Genomic DNA, 23,195 nt, shown 5'->3' on the forward strand with positions numbered 1-23,195 from the left:
TCCTACTTTCAGAATCATCAGATTAGACACTCTAAAGATTCTATCTGTTGAGCAAGAGCACATGTTGGCCCTTCTAAAGCCTCGGTTCTCGAGGGGAAATGGAAACCAGACAGAAAGGGACCTCGGTGTGCCTCAGGCCTGCTGCCTGGTTTCCAATAAGCTCTCCTCTGATTTCTTCTTGTTCTGGGCCCGTGGGCCAAATTGGCTTGTCCTTGATGTCTAATCTACCAAAAAGTACTGAGATGATCCTCTCTCAGCAAACTGTTGGCTGCACGCATGAGACTGAGTAGCCTGGTCCCTGAGATGACAGTTCCTTATATTATACTGTGTTTCCGACAAGTCGCTGAGTAGGTGACTGTTTCTGTGAGAAACCTGCTGTTTACATTCTTTGTTTATACGGCATTACCTGGCTGTTACACCCCATTGGTGACTAATATGGTAGTTACATTGGTGTCTTAACATTGCCTGCCATTCTGTGAGGGATATTCTGGAGATTCCCCTAGAGGAACAGACAACTTAAGCCCTATTACAAGCCCGGTAATTAAATTCCCCCTGCTTACTTCTTACTATTGCTACAGTTGGATTCGGGATTCAGTCCTGGCCTGTGTGGTTTACTGCAAAGGTCTAGCTGGTAGAATCCAGTCACCACCACCACACGACCCCCATCAAGAGGGGAGTCCGAAAACAGTGGACAAAATGTAGCATTATTCTATTTTGTTTTCCAAAGAAGAAATTTGTTTGAGATTCAAAAATGTTGATGGATCGTGCTGTAACAGAGGGACTTTGACAAAATGCCCAAGTTTGAGCCACGGTGCTCTTGAGAAAAACTGGACAGGCCTGATATGATAAAAGATGCTAGCTCAGTCCAGCCCCTGGGCTCATGCTTCCTGGATCCCTCCCCAGTTCTGAGTTGCATGTGGGGTGCTCTCTGTGAGCCGTATCCACCGTCAGGCTGACAAATGGGCTCCCCCACCCTCTGCGCTTTCCCTCCAATAGGACTCACAAGCCTGGCATTGAGGAAGGAGTACATGATTGCAGTCAGAAGGCCTGGGCCCCTGGATCTGGTTCTTATCACCTGTATAACCTAATGCTGGTCATCCCTTATCAATCCCCTCACCTAGAAAATGGGCTTGCTGGTAACCCCTGCTTTATGTGGCTATAAGCACAGAAGCAATCACCACACATGCATTAACTTTCTATTATTATTTTTACCCTAACAAACTTCAAAAAGACATCGTTTTCATGCACATTATTCTAGTGTGGCATTGAGGCATGTTGCCTTTAGAGTCAAACTGCAGTCAAGGACCAGTGGCTGGCACAGTGCCTGCAATGCTGTCTGTTGACTGATCACTTGTCTTTTCATGTCCTCCCTTTTTCTTTCTTTCTCTTTTTTTTTTTTTTAATTTTACATTGGAATATAGTTGATTTACAATGTACCAGTCCACGGCCTGTTAGGAACTGGGCCGCACAGCAGGAGGTGAGCGGCGGGCGAGCAAGCGAAGCTTCATCTGCCGCTCCCCATTGCTCCCCATCGCTCGCATTACCGCCTGAACCATTCTGCCCACCCCCACCCACCATCCATGGAAAAATTGTCTTCCACAAAACTGGTCCCTGGTGCCAAAGAGGTTGGGGACCGCTGTTGTAAATAATGCTGCAATGAACATTGGGGTGCATGCCTCTTCTCGAATTATGGCTTTCTCCAGATATATGCCCAGGAGTGGGATTGCTGGATCATATGGTAATTCTATTTTTAGTTTTTTAAGGAACCTCCGTACTGTTCTCCATAGTGGTTGTACCAATTTATGTCCTCCCTTTTTCATAAGTAGTGAAAGCATTGTCCTCTAGAACAGCCGAACAGTGTTAGAACAGCTAAAGCACTAAGTATGATCTCAGACCCTATGAAACTCTGGTGGTGTGTAATGGCTTGCCTGCCATGCCCCCAAATCTCATCCCTGACCCTTAGGGATAAGCAGGTGCCAGGAATCACTTCCCTACTTTGTAGCTGGGGACAGAGAAGCAAAGGCTGGAGAAGGAGCCTGCCTCATAGACTCTGTCAGAATCAGAAATGGTGTAGACATCTCTTCCCTTAAGTCTCTGACTCGGTGCTTTCTTTAGGCCAATGCCTCATATTCATTCCAGTGACTTTTCCACCATCCTTGTATAGACTTCCTCCTCTGGCCTGAAGAAGAGAGACAGGATGCTTAAATACACACTGGCTGAGGGAGACAGACACTCAACTAGGCTTGGAGCCATGGTGGTGAATTTGCTTTTTTGTCTCCTTGATCACTTTTCCCTGTCTTCCTAGGACTACAGCATGAGGGAATCTTCCGAGTGTCAGGATCGCAGGTGGAAGTGAATGACATCAAAAACGCCTTTGAGAGAGGTGAGGAAACAGCCTGAAAGATAAGACCAAATGTTTGCCAGCCCCCCAGGATACTAGCTCCGCGCTTTCTCTCTGAGAGGTACCCAGAGGTTAGCAAGCCAGTTTGCCTCCATCTTCAGCCCAGCACCTTCTGTCTTGTAGACATCCCCCCACCCCTACCCAGAGATGCAGGGAGGTGCCAGGGTACATCCCAGTTTCCTCCTTCTCAGCCCCATTCATCCTGCCCCTCTCCTCCAGATGATCTACCCAAACCCAAGAAGTTAACTATGATATCTGGGCAGTTTATGGCTGTATCCAGAACCCTTGGTGGCAGAGCGAATGCACCTGTTCATCTTAGCCCATTTATTATCTTATGGGCTATTAAGGTAATGGACAAGCTTTGGCAATTTCCGTCACTGAAATGGATATATATAGTTTCAATTTGAGGTTGGTCCTATCATTAAATCTAATTACATCTGATATGAAATTTTCCATAGGGAACTCCAGTATGATTGTTCTCCTGTAAGTAGGTGTGCTTTGTTACAGGCCAAGAGGAGAGAGAGCTAATCAGAGGGGCTGGCCTCCCTGGCCTCATTTCCCTCCCCTAGGGGCTCAGTCCCAGCCTGGTTTCATGATCTCATGAGAGAGCCAATTGCTGTGTCCCATCCCCAGCCCAGAGGGAATGTCCCTGAACCAGTCTGGCACAAGCAAATTTATGTAATGGACTTTTGTGCCCCTCCTCTGGCCCCGGGGCCCCTGAGCCTAAGCAGTCTTTGCTTTTGCTAGTCCCTGGTTGCCGTACTCATGGCCAACATGCTGGGCAGAAAGCTGATGGACTGTGATGAAGATTTGAATAGGCCACTCCTTCCCCACCACCTCTGCTTCATCCTGTTTGTTTTTACCTCTCTCACTCTCTCTTTCCTTTTTGGGGGGATTGCTTATCCTTAGGAGAGGACCCCCTGGCTGGAGACCAGAATGACCATGACATGGACTCCATAGCTGGCGTCCTGAAGCTTTACTTCCGGGGGCTGGAACACCCTCTCTTCCCCAAGGACATCTTCCATGACCTAATGGCCTGCGTCAGTAAGTATCATCCTGGCCTCAGATTGGCTTCTGGGCCAGAGCACCTCATAGCAACAGATAACAAATTTCCACAGGGTCTTTTTTTCTCATAAGCTTTCCAGTAATGTTTTCCTTTTTTCCTTTTCCTTGGTGAAGTTTCTCTTCCTTGTTTTCACTCCTTTATCCCCTAGTAGGGGAGGAAAAAGAATGACTTTTCAGGAAGAGTCTGGATCACAAGTCAGAACTCCTGGCTTTTTTCTTTCTGATTCACTTTAAACTCTGTTGCTTCGCTGGGCTTTATCTTTCTTCATTAAAATACATTTATGTTCTTATATAAGACACAGTCCTTTTCAGCTATTAGAAGCTCATATATTAGTGCTTGTGCTTTTCATGATGCAAAGGGAGAATACATAAGTGTTACAAATATTTCCTGCTTGTTGCTTTAAATATGGCATGACTTACCTGTGAGATGTGTTAATATGTGTTCTTCTAGGAATAAAAGCCTCTGCACGTTTAAAAGTAGTGATAGGATGTTTTCTCAGAGAGAGCTAGTCCCTACTTGATCTTTAGATAAAGCAGGTATCTTAGAGGTTCTCTGCCTCTTACTCTAAAATTTAGGGCTTGAAAAGCTATTCCTGGCCATTTAGTTTAGATCATTATACTGGACCCCCCTCTCATTTGTTGTCCACGGAAACTTGGATTAGTATTAGGTCATTCTGGAAGCAGACGCCGTTGAAATGGTGGCTTCAGAGGCTGGAGGAGGCAATGCCTTTGAAATGGAGAAAAGTTTTTCTTCCCAGATCAACCAAGGTCTTCATCCCCCACCGCCCACCCCCGAGTTTCCAGTTTGATTCCTGAGCACTGTCCCTCTCTGTTATTCTGAGAGAGGGACCCAGAGCACTCAGGAAGCTAGCTCTCTTGTTTTATTGGTTTACTCACTATCTGTGGGAGTCCTAGTGGAAATGTGTTCTGTGGGTGACTGAATATATGCATCCCTCCTACCTTCATGTCTTTTTCCAGGGCTGGGCCTAGGTGGAATACCCTAAGTGGATGGGGGTTGCCAGGACAGTACAAGAGACCTTAGCTGCCCAATCCTCCCCTTGAGATCTGCTCCCGATCTAGTACCTCCCATTTCTTTTTCATGGAGAGACTCTCCTAGAAAATGACAGTATCCACATGGCACACCATGAAAGTGGGGAGGCGGGCCATGAGGGAAGCACAGGCCTAGGGCCGTACCTGGAATTAATCAGTCCACAGCACAAGAGTCAGGAAAGTTCTCTGGTTTTCTCCCCAGATATCACTGCTTACACAGGGGCCTGCCATTTCTTGCCTCTGGCCACATTCTCCTCATCCCCACTGCAGATAAGGGAGGGGGGAAGATAAGCCAGACTTGTCCAGGGGATGAGGTGATGCACGTGTGGAGTGGGCAGGACAGGACCTGCACAGCCCCTCCCTCTCCCCACATGTAGGCCCTCCAAGGCTGGGTGTCGAGCAGTCACAGCAGTTTCTGGTCAGCTCCTTGCCTGTGGTATTGTAATAAGGGGGTGATAGATGCTCTGGGGAGCATCTCCAACCCCTTCTGTGCCCAAGGAGCATACATCTTAAGTCCTGACCCGCAGAAGGTTCTGGAGCCTGCATGCCCCATCACAACAGCCCCACTCCAAGGAGCCACAGAGATGGAGCTCCTTACACTGGCCCAGTGCTGTGTGGACTTGACCGGCTGCTCTCCATATTGCACCCGCTGCTAGTCAGAGCCTTCTGACCACTATTTCCTGGGATCTCAGTTACAGTGGAGGGTAACGCATGGCTTTTTTCTTTCAGCAATGGACAACCTGCAGGAGAGAGCTCTGCACATCCGGAAGGTCCTCCTGGTCCTGCCCAAAACCACTCTGATTATCATGAGATACCTCTTTGCCTTCCTCAACCAGTGAGTAGACTTTCCAGGGAGCAACTGATTGGGCCTTAGCTTCGGTCACTGGAAGTTTACGTAGGGACCTATGTTGATTCCTCCAGCCCAACAGATACTTACTGAACACCTGCTGTGTGCTGGGCATGGTCATAAGATGTAAGAATACATTGTGAAATAAGAGACAAAAACCTGGATACCATTTAGCTCATGTTCCAGCAGAGGACACAGACAATTACAGAAACATGAGGTAGTAATAAGTGCTTAGAAGAATAAGGAAGTGTAAGTTAAGGGATCGGGGCAGAGGTGAAAGAGGGAGAGACACTGCAGAGGGGCCTTCAGCAAAGGCCTCTCTGGGGAGACGGTGTGTAAGCAGCAGCCTAAATGAAGTGAAAGAAGGAGCCACGGGATGGTCAAGGTCATCAAGCCCCAAAGTCATGGCAACAATGAGTTTAGATTTGAAGAAGCCATTGGAAAGTTTTAAGCAGAAGAATGTTGTGATCTGATTTTTTAATATATTTTTAAAATCTGCTTCATGGAGAAGTTACCATAGAGTAATGTGGAGAGAAGCGGGAGAGACCTCACCAGAGGTTATTGTGCAGTCTCGGTCGGGAGTGGTGGTGGCTTAGACCAGAGAGGGAATGGTGGAGGGTGATGAGGGGTCAGGTGTAGGATCTATTTGGAATACAGCTTTGATAGGACCTGCTGACGGGTAGGATATAGAATGTGAGGAAAGAGAAAAATTCTACATTTTTGACATGAGCAGCAGGGAAGCCGTGATGCCATTTGTGGAGCTGTGGAAGACAAGATGTGGAAGAAGCAATCAGGACAAAGTGTTGATGTGGCCATGTTAACTTGAGATACCCGTTAGCCCTCCAGGTGGAGAGTCTAAGTAGGCAGCTGAACATAGGAATTGGATGCTCAGGGAAGAAACCTGGAGCAGAGATACAGTGTGAGGTCATTGTGTACTGATGGTATTTAGCTGGTCAGCCAGGGAGTGAGTGTAGCTAGAAGAGAGGTCTGAGCATCAGAGGGGCCTTGGGCTTAGCCAGAGTATTTCTCCCTGTCTAAGCAGTGTGTCCTTGCCCAGGGCAGGCATGGAGGGCAGCAAAGACAACGAGCAAGGACATGCTTCTCCCCTTAGGCACCTCTGTCTTTCCACGTTGCTTTCACTGCAGCATCTCCCTCAACAGCCTAGGCCAAAGTCTATCAGTGGGCAACCCGAGGGCCAGATAAGGCCTATAGATGTGTTCCCTTTAAGTCCACTCTGTCTTGAAAACATTGAACCATTTAAATATTGGGAGATTTTACTTTTTAAAAAAATCTAGATTTCTAGCTTCTCTTGAAAGAATCACTAGGTCTAGCAGCATTGGATCTGCACGCCCACGCGGCCGCAGTTCCCTGTGGAGTACGGGCTGCTGCCTAGATGAGGCGGTCAGGCGCCCCCAGTTCACCACAGTCCCCAGCTCTCCCCGAAACTCCCCGATGCTGAGGCTGAATTCAGTTGCCGTTATCATCTCTCTGGCTTTATGGCTTTTCATTGAGTGGGGAAACATTTCTTTAGATCCATGTATATATTTTTTTAAAAAAGGGAAAACAAAAAGTAGACCAAGGGGCTAGGGTGTTTTAGCTCATATTGCTTTGTGACAATGAAGACTCTTCCTAGTGGGTTGGTCCCTACTTCAAAGAAATACAAGTTCAGAGGCCGTCTCAGCCTCTGCTTACAGACCAGAGTCAGCCTGACCTTGAGGCATCTGGGCTAGCAGCCCCCGCCCGAGACCTTTCAGGGGCAACCACACTGTCCTCTAGCCCTGTTGCTGGCCCTGCAGAGTGACAGAGGGTCCTGGCCCAGCAGCCTGCTGCTTCCACGTGGCTGTGTCTGCACCATTCATTAGCCAAGCCCTGACTCAGCACCACAACTGCCTTTAGTTGAGAACCCCTCATGACTCACACAGCGTTTCACATGCTGCCCGTTTTAGGCAGACGGAAACTCTGGTAATGACTCTCAAGCCAGTCGGTCCCCTCAGGGCCACCAGGCCTTGTCTCCCCTCATTGACCGATACCTGCCCTCAAAGAGCCTAGTCTGCTCCCGCAGAGCGAGGAACATGTCGGTCGTGGGTAAACAGGCAGGGGAGCAGGCAGGTCCTGGGGTGACTGTGTGTGTAAGCACAATGGCCTCATCCTGCCCACATTTTCTTCCTGCTAAGTGGAGGGGTGAGGGAGTTTGTGGGTGGGGAGAAACGGTAGAGGAAGCATCATAAGAGCTGGAGAGGGTGGCCACTGTCGAAGGAAACATGGAAAACTGCACCCATTCAAATGATGACTTTTGTTTTGTTTCACTTCTTTTTCTGGTTAAAAAATGATTAACTTTCTCATCAAAGTCTTTCATTGAAAAGATGCAGCATTAATAACCACAGTGTTTCCTAAAATAATTAATGGAGTGCAGGACACAGGCGATAGAGAAGACCACCTGCCTGCACAGGAAGGTGACAGGTGATAAGTATGCAGACTGGGCCCAGTCTGGAAACTCTGCCTGGGCCCAGACTTTTAGGACCCCTCTCCTTTGCTGTTACATGTCCTGACAGTGTGTACTTTATGTCTGGCTATTGTCTTTTTTGGGGTTGTACACATCCTCCATCTCAAGGAACGCCCAGAACTGAGATATATGTATGGAACTCCTTACACAGTGCACCAGTGCTGTGTGGACTTGACCTGGTTCCACATATATCTATATAGCTAGTGTTCAGTCCACTCCATGAACCTTGGGTACATGCCTGTCCAGTAGGCCTTGTTAATTGTTAATTATTAATGTTATCCTTTCTTAGCATCTGCATTGATGATCAATTGCTGTGTAATAAATTACCCTAAAACTTAGCAACTTCAAAACAATAAGCATTTATTTTTATGTCACAGTTTCTGTAGATCAGGAATCTAGGTGCAGCTTAGCTGGGGCCTCTGGCTCCAGGTTTCTTGAGGTTGCAGTGAGTGTACTGGGGGCAGGGCTGTAGTTTCTTCTGAAGGCTCGACTGGGAAAGGATCCACGTGGTGTTGGCAGGATTCAGTCCCTTGCAGGTTGTTGGACTGAGGGCCTCCTTTCCTGGCTGGCTGTTGGTCAGAGGCCTCCATCAGTTCTGCACCACATGGGCCTCACCATAGAGCTGCTCATGACATGGCAGCTGGCTTTGCTCCAAGCAAGTGAGTGACAGAGTGCCCAAGAGAGCAGCCAGTCTTTGTAACCTAATCTCAGAAGTTACGTCCCATCACTTCTTCCATACTCCATTCACTAGAAGTGAGTCACTAAATCTAGCCCACACGCAAAGGGAGAGAACTACACAAGGGCATGAATACCAGTAGGCAGGGACCATAGGGTTCATTTTAGAGGCTGCCGGCCACAGCATCTGTACTACTCAGTGGGTTTTCACCCTGAAACAAAGTGCAGGTAGCTCCCCCTCACTGCCGCTGACTCTGCTGCTTGCCTTTTGAAACCTGATTTCTTCAGATGTCAAACAATACAGACTTTTAGTCTCTTGCTAATCAAGAGAGGTCCATAGACCAGCAGCATCAGCATCATCAGGGAGATTGTTAGAAATGCAGAATCTCAGTTCCTCCCCCACCCCACCCCCAATGACCCATGAATCAGAATCTGTATTTTGACAAAATCCCCTGATGAGTCATAGGCACATGAAGGTCCGAGAAGCATCACTCTACATCCTCAAATATTGCTCCATAATCTGAAAGAGGGAATTGGTGGTGCTTCTTTCACTGTTCAGGCACCTCAGCAGCTCTCCAGAAAAGCTGAGTCTTCCTCCAAACTTCACCATCTCAAGTGCCTCCTAGTTTGGAAAGATTCTGTCTGTGCTGCTCTTCTGACTTTCACAAGGAGTATTTTAGCTTCTGTATGAAAATGGACAAGTAGAATTGTGGCTGGATTGTCCTAGAGACTCACAGATGCTCATGTATTTATTCACTTATTTATTTAACATGCATTTATTAAGCATTTACTGTGTGCTAGGCCCTGTTTCAGTTGCTGGATATCTAAGATTGCACCAAACAGTCAAGGTCTCTGCCCTCATGGAGCCTACATAGCACATAGAACTGGAGGAAGACAGGCAAAACTGATAAGAACACATGTCATGGGACTTCCCTGGTGGCACAGTGGTTAAGAATCCACCTGCCAATGCAGGGGACACGGGTTCAAGCCCTGGTCCGGGAAGACCCCTCATGCCATGGAGCAACTAAGCCCATGAGCCACAACTACTGAGTCTGTGCTCTGGAGCCCGTGAGCCACAACTACTGAGCCCACACGCCTAGAGCCCGTGCCCTGCAAGAAGAGAAACCAACGCAATGAGAAGCCCGCTCACCACAATGAAGAGTAGCCCCTGCTCACCGCAACTAGAGAAAGCCTGCACACAGCAGTGAAGACCCAGCACAGCCAAAAAGAAAGAAATTAATTTGAAAAAAAAGAGGCTTCCCTGGTGGCGCAGAGGTTGAGAGTCTGCCCGCCGATGCAGGGGACACGGGTTCGTGCCCCGGTCCGGGAGGATCCCACATGCCACGGAGCGGCTGGGCCTGTGAGCCATGGCCGCTGAGCCTGCAAGTCCGGAGCCTGTGCTCCGCAACGGGAGAGGCCACAACAGTGAGAGGCCTGCGTACCACAAAAAAAAAAAAAAAAAAAAAAAAAAAAAAAGAAGAGCATATGTCATATGTCAGAGGATAAGGGCTGTGGAGAAAATTAAAGCATGTTACAGGGGTGCTTCCCTGGTGGTGCAGTGGTTAAGAATCTGCCTGCCAATACAGGGGACATGGGTTCAAGCCCTGGTCCATGAAGATCCCACATGCCACGGAGCAACTAAGCCCGTGTGCCACAACTACTGAGCCTGAGCTCTAGAGCCCACGAGCCACAACTACTGAAGCCCACGTGCCTAGAGCCTGTGCTCCACAACAAGAAAAGCCACCGCAATGAGAAGCCTGCACACCGCAAGGAAATGTAGCCCCTGCTCACCACAATTAGAGAAAGCCGGTGTGGCAGCAACGAAGACCCAAAGCAGCCAAAAATAAACAAATAAATAAATAAAGCATGTTAGGGGACTGGAGAGTGTAAGGGGTGGGTGTGAGGGTTTCCTCTTTAATATACAGTGGTCAGGGACACCTCACTGAGCAGCTGACAGTGGGCAGTGGTGTAGGAGGAGGACCAAGAGGGATCGGTGTCCCAGAAGCCGCATAATGTGTTTCAAGGAGGGTGTGATAACTGGGATAACATGATGACAGGTCAGCTAAGAAAAGGACTGAGAACTGATTTAGCAGCATAGATGTCACTAGTGACCTTGATGGGCATTGTCTTGGTGGAGGAGGAGGGGCAAAATCCTGATGGTGTCAGTTCAAGCGAGAAGGGGTGCTGATGCTGGATAAACAAAATGTGGTAGATCCATACAGTGGGGTCGTATTCAGCTAAATGCTACTGGACCGTACACTTTAAAATGGTTAAAATGGTAAATTTTCTGTTGTGTGTATTTTACCACGATAGAGGGGTTGGGGGGCTGCACGGGAAGAGAGTAGGTGTGTGAATCTGCTAGGGCTGCCCCAACAAAATACCATAGACTGGGTGGCTTAAACAACAGAAATTTGTTTTCTCACAGTTCTGAAGTCTGGGAGTGCAAGATCAAGATGCCAGCAGGGTTGGTTTCTGGGGAGACCTGTCTCCTTGGCTTGTAGACAACCACCACACTGCTTCCTCACGTGGCCTTTCTTCTGTGCACACACTGGGAGACAGAGCTCTGCTCTCTTTTCCTCTCCTTATAAGGACATCAGTCCTGTAGGGTTTGGGCCCCACCCATATGACCTCATTTAACCTTAATTACCTCCTTAAAGGGCCTGTCTCCAAATACAGTCATTACAGTCAAGTTAGGGCTTCAACATATGAATTGGGGGGCAGGGAGGACACAATTCAGTCCATAACAGAACCGGTAAAGAAGAACCAGAGAATCAGAGACAACTCTCAAAGAATTTTATTATAAAGAGAAGAGAATGGGACAGTAATTCAGCATGGATACGGACTTAAGAGAGAATATTGTTTTCAAGATGGGTGGTATTGCTGCACATTGGCATGCTAGTGGGGGTGACCCCATAGAGAAGAAATGATGATGGAGGAGAGAGCAAGGTAATTGCTGGAGTGCTATTCTTGAGGAGGTGAGAGGGAGGAAGGCAAGTCAGTTAATAGATATGGGACCATGGAAGTTGGGGAGAGGGGGCAAGGGGAGTGAGGGAGTGCCTTTGAAGGGCCATCAGGAAGAGTCAGCCACAATTACCTTCTACTTCTTATCTCTTAAGGAGCCTTTTGGGAAAGTCTGTTAAACCATGGATTTACAGATTCTCAACCCCACGTTTTGCCTGGAGCCATGGTGAATAATACAATTCCTCTTCATCCCTTTCAAACCTGAAATCAACCCTGATGCATAATATCTTACCCATGGTCTGTTGGGTGTTGCCAAATCAAACCCCTGGAGGCCATGAAGTTGAAGGTTTTTAATGGAAGTGTCATATGTTTAAAACAGTGTGTTCAAAGCTTCGTGCTCTCCCTGAGGATTTAAGGTTTTGATTTGGGGATGCAGAGCCCTCAGCTTGTTAGATTATGCCTGTCAGGAGAAGAAGACAGTGGACACCTGTAAGTCAATTACTGCCAAATGTCAGCGGCCCTGCTTTTTCCCTGACTGGAATCAAAGGTCCTGTGCCGGGCTTCCCTGGTGGCGCAGTGGTTGAGAGTCTGCCTGCCGATGCAGGGAACACTGTCTGGGAAGATCCCACATGCCGCGGAGCGGCTGGACCCGTGAGCCATGGTCGCTGAGCCTGCGCGTCCGGAGCCTGTGCTCCGCAACGGGAGAGGCCACAGCAGTGAGAGGCCCGCGTACCGCAAAAAAAAAAAAAAAGGTCCTATGTCAAGAAGCAAACAGGACATTAAAATGACAGAAAATATTTCTTAAACATCACCTATGTGCCAGGCACAGTGCTAAGTGCTTTGCACATATTACCTCGTTTAGTCTTCACAACAGCCCATCAAGGGGGCACATAATTGCCCCCATTTTATGAAGAAACTAGGGAACTAGTACAAAACGATGGTAAGCAATGGAGCTGGGACTCAAAACCAGGTCTGCTTGACTCTAAAATTCTTGGGATGTTTTGTTTTTCTTTTTAAATGTAATCAGAGATACAAATGTGCATCGTGTTTTTTAAACACCTTTATTGGAGTATAATTGCTTTACAATGTTGTGTTAGTTTCTGCTGTATAACAAGGTGAATCAGCTATATGTATACATATATCCCCATATCCCCTCCCTCTTGCGTTTCCCTCCCACCCTCCCTATCCCACCCCTATAGGTGGTCACAAAGCACCGAGCTGATCTCCCTGTGCTACGCTGCTGCTTCCCACTAGCTATCTATTTTACATCTGGGAGTGTATATATGTCAATACAACTCTCTCAGTTTGTCCCAGCTTCCCCTTCCCACTCCCCGTGTCCTCAAGTCCATTCTCTACGTCTGCGTCTTTATTCCTGTCCTGCTCCTAGGTTCTTCAGAACCAACAAATGTGCATCATTTAAAAGTAAAAAGTCCAGAAAAATGCATGATGAAAAACAGTTTTCCCACGCCAATCCTGATTTTCTCATTCCCCCCAAAACCCACTACACTGGATCTTTTTAAGGTGCTCAAAAGAGGATGAGTTCAAATCAATTAGGAAAGTTCACTCGTGTTATGGACAGAACCTAAAGAAATATAGTACAGTTCTTAGAGGAGATGGCATGTGTAGAAGTCGATACCAAAAAAATATTTTTTTTAAAGAGGGAGCTGTTACCAGTATTATCCATTTTAGATATTTCTTCAAAAATAAAAATCCAGTATTTGAGGTCTTATACTAGGTACAGCCATCAGAGTCTTCAAGGATTATTAGCACCATTATATTATATACAGAATTGTGTGCATTTGTTATGTGCTCATATATGAATTTCCCTGGGGAGAGAATCCTTAGTTTTTGTCAAATTATTTGAAGGAGCCTGTGTCCCTCAAGTAGTTAAGCACCATGGCTTTACCCCCAGAACTTAGGTGTTCCAGTAGATTGGAAGAGAAAGAAGGATCTTGGTCTGTATTTTAATGGGAATAAGAAATGGACCTGGACCCATGAGAAGTGGACTCCAGTGCACAAACACAGGTCCTCTCTGGCCCTGGTCATTGTAGCCACCTAGGAGTTGAGCAGTCCTTGCCTTAGAAGGCCGGGCAAGATTCCTCTTCTCTCAGTGAGCTTAGACTGGGACCCTCAGGCCTAGAGTTTATCTCCCTTTGACCACCAGGCTCCCCAGAAACTACTGCTTTCCTTGCATGTTACCAAAACGTTGTCAGATCACACTAAAGAAACGGGCTTCCTCCTGCTTGTCCCTCCATGACTCGAGGAACCAGCCAGCCTGGGATGGGCTACAATTTTAGCCCTGTGGCACCTCATGCCTCTGTTGTCCCTGCTAAGGTTCCCATGCTAATTATCTCTCCTGTCTCTCTCCAGTTTTTATTTGACCAAGAAGTAGACTTGGAAACATCTACCAGCCTTTTCTGAATCTCTGCTCTCTTTTAACTCAGGAGCCAGAGAAGGATTATAAAATTAAATCTTTAAAACCTCCTATGAAGCAGTCCGGCCACTGAGATCCATCAACGCACCCATCTCAGGCCTCCCTGCATCTGACCGGGTCCTACAGAGCAGTGGTCCTCAGCCATGACAGTTGTTTGTCACTGTCCCACTTCATTGTCCCACTTCACATGTTCTGCAGTGATTCTGTGGGGGGACCGGGGACGTATCTGAATCTTCAGTGAAGGAGAGAATCATTGAGATAGAGACCAGCTTGGTCATTTGAGTCTGGATGCTGGATACACTAGAAGTCAACTCTGCTCAGTTCTGAAGAACAGCTACTCAGATGAAGACAGCTGAGTCCCAGGCCTCTGGCTCAGCACCACGGCTTTGGTATCCTCTCAAGATCTGTCAGAATCCAGATGCCCACAAGGGAGGCAGAACCCCGTAGCAGAGCTCACGTTTCTGCAGACTCCTAGGGGTGGGGTACATCCAGAGCTAGCCCAGCCTTCAGTGCCTGGACAGACAGACCAGTGGGCACTCACCACTGAAGGGCTTGGGTCCTTGGCCAGGGTTGGAGGTATGGCTGGAGCAGCTGCTGGCTGGAAAGGGGGAGTTCCTGGAATAAAATACCCAATAATGAAGTCAGACTGCGTCCAGGGGAAGCCTGAGCAGGAGCTGAGCTACATGCTGACCTTTTCCTGAATAAATCCTGAATGTAATAGTGGAGGAGGATATTATGAAAATGGAAAACAATTGCATTAGCTACTCCAGGAAGAAATTCACGGGCTTGATGGACTACAAAAGCTAATCGGTTGGCTATTTTTTTAAATAAGTCTAGAGCTTAGAATGGAATATCCCTAATAATTTGATTACTTTGCCATTCAAGAAGGTACACAGCACACAATGCCTGCGTCTTCTGACCGTGTCATTACCAGGGCAGCCCGAGGGGCTCCGTCTGTTCTGTCGGCTTAGTGGGTTGGTCTGTGGGAGCGTATCCAGCTCTGCAGAGTGGTGTGTCCGCAAGGCAGGGTGGATTTGGTGGATATGGTCTAGGGTTGGGGTGGGGATTGGGGGGTAAGTAGGATTTGAACAGGGAGCTAGAGAAAGAGGAGGGGCGAGATCTGCAAGGAGGGACCTCCACTTGGCCCTCCCTTGGCTCCTGAATAGTGTCCTGGTGGTCATTCTCTTCTTCCCCTACCGGCTTTCTAGAAGGGCTCTGACGCCCAGAAAAGCAGGGGGCCGTCTGTGCTGCTTCTGTTCTTGCTCCTGGCAGCGCCTCCTGTGACTGTGTTTTCTGGGCATTCATGCGAGTGCTTTTCAGCTTGCCCCCTTTTCCTTCTCCTCCAGTTTATCACAGTTCAGTGAAGAGAACATGATGGACCCCTACAACCTCGCCATCTGCTTCGGGCCCTCGCTGATGTCAGTGCCTGAGGGCCATGACCAGGTGTCCTGCCAAGCCCACGTGAATGAGCTGATCAAAACCATCATCATCCAGCACGAGAACATCTTCCCAAACCCTAGGGAGCTGGAGGGCCCCATCTACAGCAGAGGAGGGAGCACGGAGGATTACTGGTAGGGGGCTCAGGGTCGGAGGAGGGGAAATGTCACCAACACGCACTGGCGTGGGGGCCAGATGGCCAAGCGAGACCGAGGGAAACACCCAGATCCTCCCCACCTCCCACTCCGAGGCACTTCAAGCTGCCAGGATCGGGGGTTGCTGTAGGCAGGGCCCCACCTCGACCCAAACTACTCAGTGCCACTTCAGGCTGCCTCCTTTTTTACGAGTTCTGAGTGATGAGAGAACATTCTGAAAGATAACGACAGCAATAACAGGAACGTTAATGATCTCTGGGAAAGGAAATTTGATCAGATTGTACGCAGAACTGCCGTTCATCAGGCAGCGGTGTCTCTCTGGCTCCTGCTCGGAGCTGGCTATTGTGAGAAGAACAGTCCTGCGTCCCAGGGAATTTCTGTCTTATTGGGAAGATTTCAGTTATAAAGCGTAATTTCCTGACTGTGAGTTTATACAATGATAATTTAGTAATGATCTCAGACATTTGTGATGAGAAAGTGGGGTAAGGTCCATTTTCGGCAGGTTAGGCCCAGTGCCCCACTAAAGCAGGTTCGTCATGACTTCACCTGGAAACAGAGATATAAAAGGAATCCCTAGGGCACATCTTTACTAGACCCTCCCATTAGACAAATAACAGATTTCCATTTTATAGATTAAGTCATTGCAATCTAGAGAGGCCAGGGACGATCTTTGAGGCCACCCCAGTGGTGAGGATCCCAGCCCTGACCCCTTGACTGTCAGTGCAGGGTACCACCCACTGCCCCACACTGCCCCCATCGTGCCACTTACAGGGTCATTTTCCCAGTAAACGCAAAGACAACTGCCTCTCTCTTTTACTCCCTAACATCCCTTACCTCTTCCTCCTCCTCCCTTTCCCTTCTTCCCCTAAACAGTGTTTCAGCCTGGGCTGAAAGCATAAGCCAGCCCAAATCGGATTCCATCTGAATTCAACATCTGGAAGCAATTCAGCCAGCCCCATTGCTATGGACTGAGGTAGGGGAGGACAGGGGAGGTTGCTTACTTAATGAGAGGCCAGTCAGTCCATGCTTCTCCCTGATCCCCACAGAAGGAGCCTCCAGCCCAAGGAGTGAGGAAAATGCTATTCATGTGTCTGTGAACATAAAAGTACCACTGACATCGCTGAGTTCGGTCTTCTCTGCTGTCCTGTAGATCCCGGCATCTGAGGCTGAGCTGGAGAAATCTAGGCTCACCAGCTCGGAGAGAAAGCTTCCGGTCACTGACAGATGGCTGGTGGGGACTAGGGATGTTGTTCGAGTCCCAGCCTACTGGCTGGTGGGCTCCAGGGAGCTGTCCTTGTGCATGTGACTTGGAGAGTTGGTTTCCCTTGCATGAGTGTTGAAAAGCTGTGGAATAGTGTTCCCGATTCCTGCTTCACCTGCCTTCTCACATATCAAACCGCTGCAGGCTCTGGACCCATTCCAGGACACAGAGCCCCACCTCACGGCCCGGTTCAGCAGGGCCCTGGTAGGGCTCACCGGGCACAGATGGGAGGGCACCTACCTCTCAGTTCTGTCCAAGGTCTTCTCCCAGCACAACACCACCACCCCCCAGCCCCATTGGTTGTGCATCTGCCATTTATTAGCAGCCTCTGGGAAAACCACAAGATTAGTCAGGGCCTGTTACTACCACAGACTGGCTGGGAGGCCAGAAGCACCCCAGGATCAAGAGTAAATGACCTTGGGTAGGAGGGACCATCTGACTGCTGGGTTCATAGCCACTCAGAAGGCTCCCAGCCTGTCCATCAGAAGAGAGAGAAGTGCCAGCAAAGTGAGCTAAGATGGATGAAGGAGGGGAGGGAGGGGTGGCAAAGGGGGGGGGGTCAGAGCCCAAGTATACTGGAGATGGGCCAGGAGACCAGCCAGGAAGAGGGAGCACCAAGGCCGCTTGGCCTCCCCGCAGCCCCACTGCACCACGCTCGCCAGCCCTGAAACCGGAACCCAGTTTTCCAGGACTGCCTGTGGTGTAGCATGCTGGGCTGCTTCTGAGACCACACGTGTTAGGTAGGCTGGGATGTGCGTGTGGAATGAGAGAAGCATAGCATTTCAGGGCTAGAAGGGACCTTCTAAAGCATCAGCTTGTCTTTACCTTGAGCAGTGGTTTTCAAAGTGGGGTCCCTGGACCAACGGCACCTGCCTTACACAGGCTGATTAGGAATGCAAGTGCCCCGACTCCACCCAGACCTAGTGAATCAGAAACTCTGGGAGTGGGTGAGGCAGGCTCTTTTTAACAAGCAGTCCAGGGCTCCGTGAAATTTGGGAGCTGCCGCCTTAGTGGACAGCCAAAGAAATGAACTCAGAGGTCTGGGGAAAAGTGAGCCTTTGCCCTGCACACCCCTGGGGTCCCAAGGGTTTCCAGAATGTCACCAAACTCATTCAGAGGGTTTTGAGGCCCAGAAAACAGTGAGAAAGTGTGCCCACATTTTCTGATAAAGAGGAATCCCTGTTGATGTTCTCCCATAATGTTCTCTTGGGTCTGGAGAGCCTCCTTGGAACTGCCTTGCTTCACACGGGGTGAGTTCTAAATTAGTCCCCTGGTCTTTGAGGAACTTTCTAGGAGCGAAGGACCCATCCGCTGAGGAGGGAGAGGCTGTATGCTCAAAGGTAGAAACTGAAGCCAGGATGTGGGGTTGAGGAGTGATGGTGCTTCCATAGAACTGCCTGGAAAGTCTCACTTGTTACTATCTACCACCAGAGGAAGAAACTTTAGAAATGAACAGGGTTTTTCTCTACTTTTCAGGAAGTCAGAACTTCCTGGTGCCCCTCCCCATGCGCTCTGAAGTCCAAGAGATCAGGAGTAGAAATGACTTTTCCTAATAACTTCCCTGCTCATTCTCGATTCTCCACCCTGGGTAATTTGAGGCTCCATGAATTCTGTCAAGAACTTGACCCAGCTCTCATCCGCTGCCCTCTTGCAGCGTCCAGCCCACAGCAGACTTTCTTCCCCTGCTTGTGTTTCCCACTCATTTCTATGACTCACCTCCTACTTTCTCACCAGTACTAAACCACAAAGCAGCCAGAGCCATCAAGCAAGATGAGAAAGAAGGAAAGAAAGCACTGCTTATTAATCACTCCCTCTTATTTCATTGAATCCTAACACAACTCTGTGAGATATATAGACCATTATCCTCGATTCGTAGATTAGGTATCTGAGGCTGAAAGAGATTAAGTAATTGCTCAGGGTCGCACAGCTACCAGGTGTCAGAGCTGGTATTTGGATCCAGTTGTATCCGATGCTAAAGCCCAGTGTTTCCCTTCCACCATGCTCCCTCCAGGAACTAATTCACCTAGAGAAATAGCCCTTGAGGAGCTAAGTTGCTCCGTATTTTCGAAAAGATTTGTAAGTTCAAATGGGGTTCCTCTTGTCTCAAGATGTTGTAAGTCCCATGTAGTCTCGAGTAGTTTTTGTAGCGGGAGCTAGCCTAGAGAATCCCGAGAGCCTTACATTTCATTATAAGCATCTGTCTGGAGTATGTGATCAGGATCTAGAGAGTCTAGGATAGATCCCATGTCCAAGGAAGCTGTGTGAAAGAGAAGACAAGCAAATGTAAGCAAATGCTGAGGTCCCAGTTACTCTTGGTTCTGTTGCAGTGACAGCCCTCACGGAGAGACTACCTCGGCTGAAGACTCAACCCAGGATGTGGCCGCAGAGCACCACACAAGTGATGACGGTACGAGGCCCCACTTGGAGTCCGTGGGACTGTGGGGTGGTGAAGCAGAAAGGAGAGATTATGTATCCTGTGCTCCTGATGACCCTTCCTGTCCAGCAGTCCCCTCAAGACGAGCAGGGAGCTCTCCTGCCTCCCAGCTTCATTCCTTCCCTTTCTTGGAGAGACAGCCCACCTTCTCAAATAGAGTGGTCTCTGTATTAAACCAGAGGTGAAGAGCTAGACCTTAGCCCTTCATCCTTCACCCTTCTCACCCCACCTCACTGCGCCTCATCCACCTCCCAGCTCTTTGTCTCATCTGGCTGTCTCACCAGCATACTGTCAGTCCCTTGTCATGGCCCAGACTCCTGCCAGGTAGCTGGAGACCAAAGGAAAGGAGAGCTCATTTGAAAAACAGAGGGCCCAGGGAATAGTGAAGCTGGGTGCCAAGAACCCGGCAGAAGCAAGCCAGAGGGGGATGGGAATCAGGATGCAGAAACCACATGCTCTCACGCCTGCCGACTGGAAAAATTGACCCTTTCCAAAGCACAGACATGCGCTGCGCAGCCTGGCGTGTGTGCGTCGAGAGCTGGAATGCGCAGCTGTCGTCCGTGGGCCTCGGCGGTGCCCATGATTTATTAGGGTCTGTCCAGCCAGCACATTCCCCCTCCTGCCAACAGTTCTACACCTCCATTTCTGGATCGCTTGGGCTCTGGAAGTCTCAGCAGCTGACAAGGGGCCTCAGAATTTTCTGGGCACAAGAACAAAATGGCACAGGCTGCAGTGTTCCCTGCTCCCTGCCTTGCTATGAATTCTGCAATCCTAGGCCAGCGTTTAAAGGAGAAAAAGAAATTAGGATTGCTGATTTGGCTCTTAAGGTCAGATGGATCAATATGATAATTTACCACACAATGGGAAGGGATTTGGTGAACCAGGGAAATTCGTATTTGATTAGAGCCTACGTGTGCCCAGCACTGCTAGAGGCTGTATATGTCTTATCTCTTAATCCCTAGTGAAATTGATATAGCTGCTATTTAATAGTTAAGAAAACTGAGGCCAGAGAGGTCGAGTGACAAACCCGCAGCTGTATGGAACGGACATTGGGATATTTAGACAGGCCCCCTGTAGTGAAGTCCCCAGCCCTGCCCATTCAGGAGCAGACCCACCTGCCCTGGCTGTCTAGGCATAGTCTTGTTTGTAAGTAACCTTTCTTTCCACTACTCAGAATATCTGATTTTAACCCTGGGTTCCTGATTTGTGGGAGCCTTCTTTTTGCTCTCTGACCTCTACCTGCAGCCCAGAACAGATAATGACAACGATGACAGTAATAACAGTAGCTGACACGTATGTAGCACTTACTGTGGGCCCACACAGTTCTGAGCACTTTTACAAATTGTTATTTGTTGACTCCTCATACCAACTTCCTGAAAAAGGCACTATTATTATCCTCATTTTATAGATGAGGGTACAGAAGCGTACACAAAAGTAAAAATACATTGCCTTTGCACACCCCTTTTAATTTTTCAAATCACTTACATGTGCATTTTTCCATGTATTGACCACAACATATATTTCCATATTTTGCTCCTTGGAAAGTTGATTGGGCAAGTTATTTTCTCTTTATAGCAACTAAAATCTCATGTTCTAGTAGGGAGAGTGGATAATGTAAATAAATTATTCAAAGTACAATGTGTTAAGTGTTCTAAATTAATGGAGTTATTTTATAGTCAGAAAGGAAGTAATGCTTACAAGTACAGTATGGCACAAAGAGCTATGGGAACACCAAGGAAGTTACTAGAGGGAGCAGGTGATGTTTGAGTTGTGATTTAATGTGTTTCATCAGGCAGGTGACAGAGAGAGGGATTCCAGGTGGAGGGAACAGCATAAGCAAAGGCAAGGAAGGGCATACAAGTGCTTTCAGGGGTTTGCACAGTCTGCATGGGAATACCTGCTTTATAGATCATCCGTGACTTATTTTCACACTAGGTTATCTTCCCACCACTGTAAGTTCAGCTAACTGGGCTCTTCTACCCAGTTTCCTGAGTCTGTGAGTCCCAACAGCATGTGTTTCCTTCTTTTCCACCCCTCTCAGAGTGTGAGCCCATCGAGGCCATTGCCAAGTTTGACTACGTGGGCCGGACAGCCCGAGAGCTGTCCTTCAAGAAGGGGGCATCCCTGCTGCTCTACCAGCGGGCTTCCGACGACTGGTGGGAAGGCCGGCACAATGGCATCGACGGACTCATCCCCCATCAGTACATCGTGGTCCAAGACACGTACGTTAGGCCCCCTGCACCTTTAGGGGTCCCTGGCCGCACTGTGGGAGTGAGACTTTATTTCTGGAGCCCAGGAGGATGAGGGAGACCAACCCCTAGGGGGCGCCGACACAGTCCTGAAGTGTCGCGGTTCCTTTGAAGGGCCCCCAGACTCAGAGACTGAGTGGAGAATTGTTTTTTCATCTCTCCACTCTCTACTCCCCCGCCAATCACATCTCCACCACCCTCCCCCACCCCCAGTCATTCTAGAAACTTGCCAGCCAGCACTCATCCACATTTATACCTGATGAGTGATAATGAGGGGTTATTATTTGACCACTTATATTTCCTTTCTGGAAAGATCAGGTTGGGAAAACATTTTGATTTCTCTGTCTTTTTTTTAAACAACCTGATGGCGCTTTTCCACTTGCAAATGAAAATGTTGAGTTCATTTTCTAGTAGAAATCTAGCTTAAGCAGCCTTGTGGAAATAACCCAGTTCATTTAACCCAGATGAGGCTGACTTGGAGAAAGACAGGGGAGAGGAGGGGAAAAGATGTCGGGGAACAAAGGGAACATGGACTGGTTCCAGAGAGACTTCATCACACGGGCTGTAGGTTGGTTCCTGCTCTTTGAAGCAATGTCTTTGCATCAGGAAGCCTTTTCCCCGTGGCCCCTCAAATCTGCCTCCCTGCCCCATTGCCCTGCCTCTGACCCTGACTCCCTCCCCTTGGATACGATGCTGTCAGTATTTTTAGTCCTTCCCTTAATATTATTTTTTAAAGGTTGATATCCTGAATGAGTCTGCACCCTCCCAGCCTCTCCCCAGCTCGTTCTGCGGGGAAATGCTCCCTCTGTTGATAACATCGCATACCTGGTGGCCATCTGTGCGTGGACCCTCCCAAATTTAGCATTATGACTTCACTCCAGGACCGAGAGAAGATGAATTGTGGGGGAGAAGGGGCTTTCTTTGTCATCAGTAGCCAGAGGGGCCGGGAGAGCCGTGGAGAGACCTGGGACCGGCTTGGACGCTCTAAGCAGGGCTAGATGCGCTACGACAGAGTGTGGCAGTGTCCTGCCTCAACTCCGGCATCTCCAGAGCCACGGCAGAGCTGACTGCCCTTGCCCAGCTGTGCTTGGGACCTGAGCACATAAACGGCCACCTGGACCTCCTGCAGGAGGTGGCCCCGGCACAGCTGCCCCGGGAAAGCAGCGAGGGGTAGAAGGCAGACACCTCGAATCCAGGAGTCCCCTAGCCCAGCTTTCGGAGGATCTGAGGACCCCGCAGAACTCAGCAGGATTATTTATCTTTATTTAAATGACCCTCCAAAGGCCCGTAGTTTTCCTTGCCTCCGCTCCCAGAGCCCAGCCAGGCGTCGCTGCTGCCTCAGAACCATTGTGGGGTCGCGTGTGTGTCGGGGGGGCCATCTTGCCGATTTAACACTGCTTTTTGTGTTGTTGTTGTTTTCCCCTCCTCCCTGCCTGCCTGCCCCTTCTCCCCCAGCGAGGACGGTGTCGTGGAGAGGTCCAGCCCCAAGTCTGAGATTGAGGTCATTTCTGAGCCACCTGAAGAAAAGGTGACAGCCAGAGCGGGGGCCAGCTGTCCCAGTGGGGGTCATGTAGCCGATATTTATCTTGCAAACATCAACAAGTAAGCTCTGCTTTTCATTTTCTGCTCCCCTGAATGACTTGCGACACCCCGCCTCACCCTCTGGCCTAACCGCCCTCTCCATCCCTGTGCTGCATCCCCCCACTTCCCGGCCCGACAGCTT

At 48.9% G+C, this 23,195-nt stretch overlaps 1 protein-coding gene across 9 annotated transcripts in view; it reads left to right on the plus strand.

The window, feature by feature from the left end:
• Nucleotides 1-23,195, plus strand: part of SRGAP2 (SLIT-ROBO Rho GTPase activating protein 2) — a 242,086-nt gene that overhangs the window by 212,191 nt on the left and 6,700 nt on the right. For 7 of the 9 annotated variants that reach the window (XM_060129889.1, XM_060129910.1, XM_060129900.1 and 4 more), the window contains exons 15-21: nucleotides 2,306-2,383; nucleotides 3,311-3,445; nucleotides 5,246-5,351; nucleotides 15,283-15,507; nucleotides 19,117-19,196; nucleotides 21,265-21,445; nucleotides 22,928-23,074. In XM_060129889.1, coding sequence (XP_059985872.1) covers nucleotides 2,306-2,383; nucleotides 3,311-3,445; nucleotides 5,246-5,351; nucleotides 15,283-15,507; nucleotides 19,117-19,196; nucleotides 21,265-21,445; nucleotides 22,928-23,074 — 952 coding nt within the window. Of the gene's footprint in view, nucleotides 1-2,305; nucleotides 2,384-3,310; nucleotides 3,446-5,245; nucleotides 5,352-15,282; nucleotides 15,508-19,116; nucleotides 19,197-20,397; nucleotides 20,517-21,264; nucleotides 21,446-22,208; nucleotides 22,905-22,927; nucleotides 23,075-23,195 lie in introns of those variants that run through there. The other 2 variants (XR_009536941.1, XM_060129949.1) reach the window with 2 other exon arrangements.

Source organism: Lagenorhynchus albirostris, chromosome 2 (assembly GCF_949774975.1).
Source record: "Lagenorhynchus albirostris chromosome 2, mLagAlb1.1, whole genome shotgun sequence".
Taxonomy (NCBI): Eukaryota; Metazoa; Chordata; class Mammalia; order Artiodactyla; family Delphinidae; genus Lagenorhynchus; species Lagenorhynchus albirostris.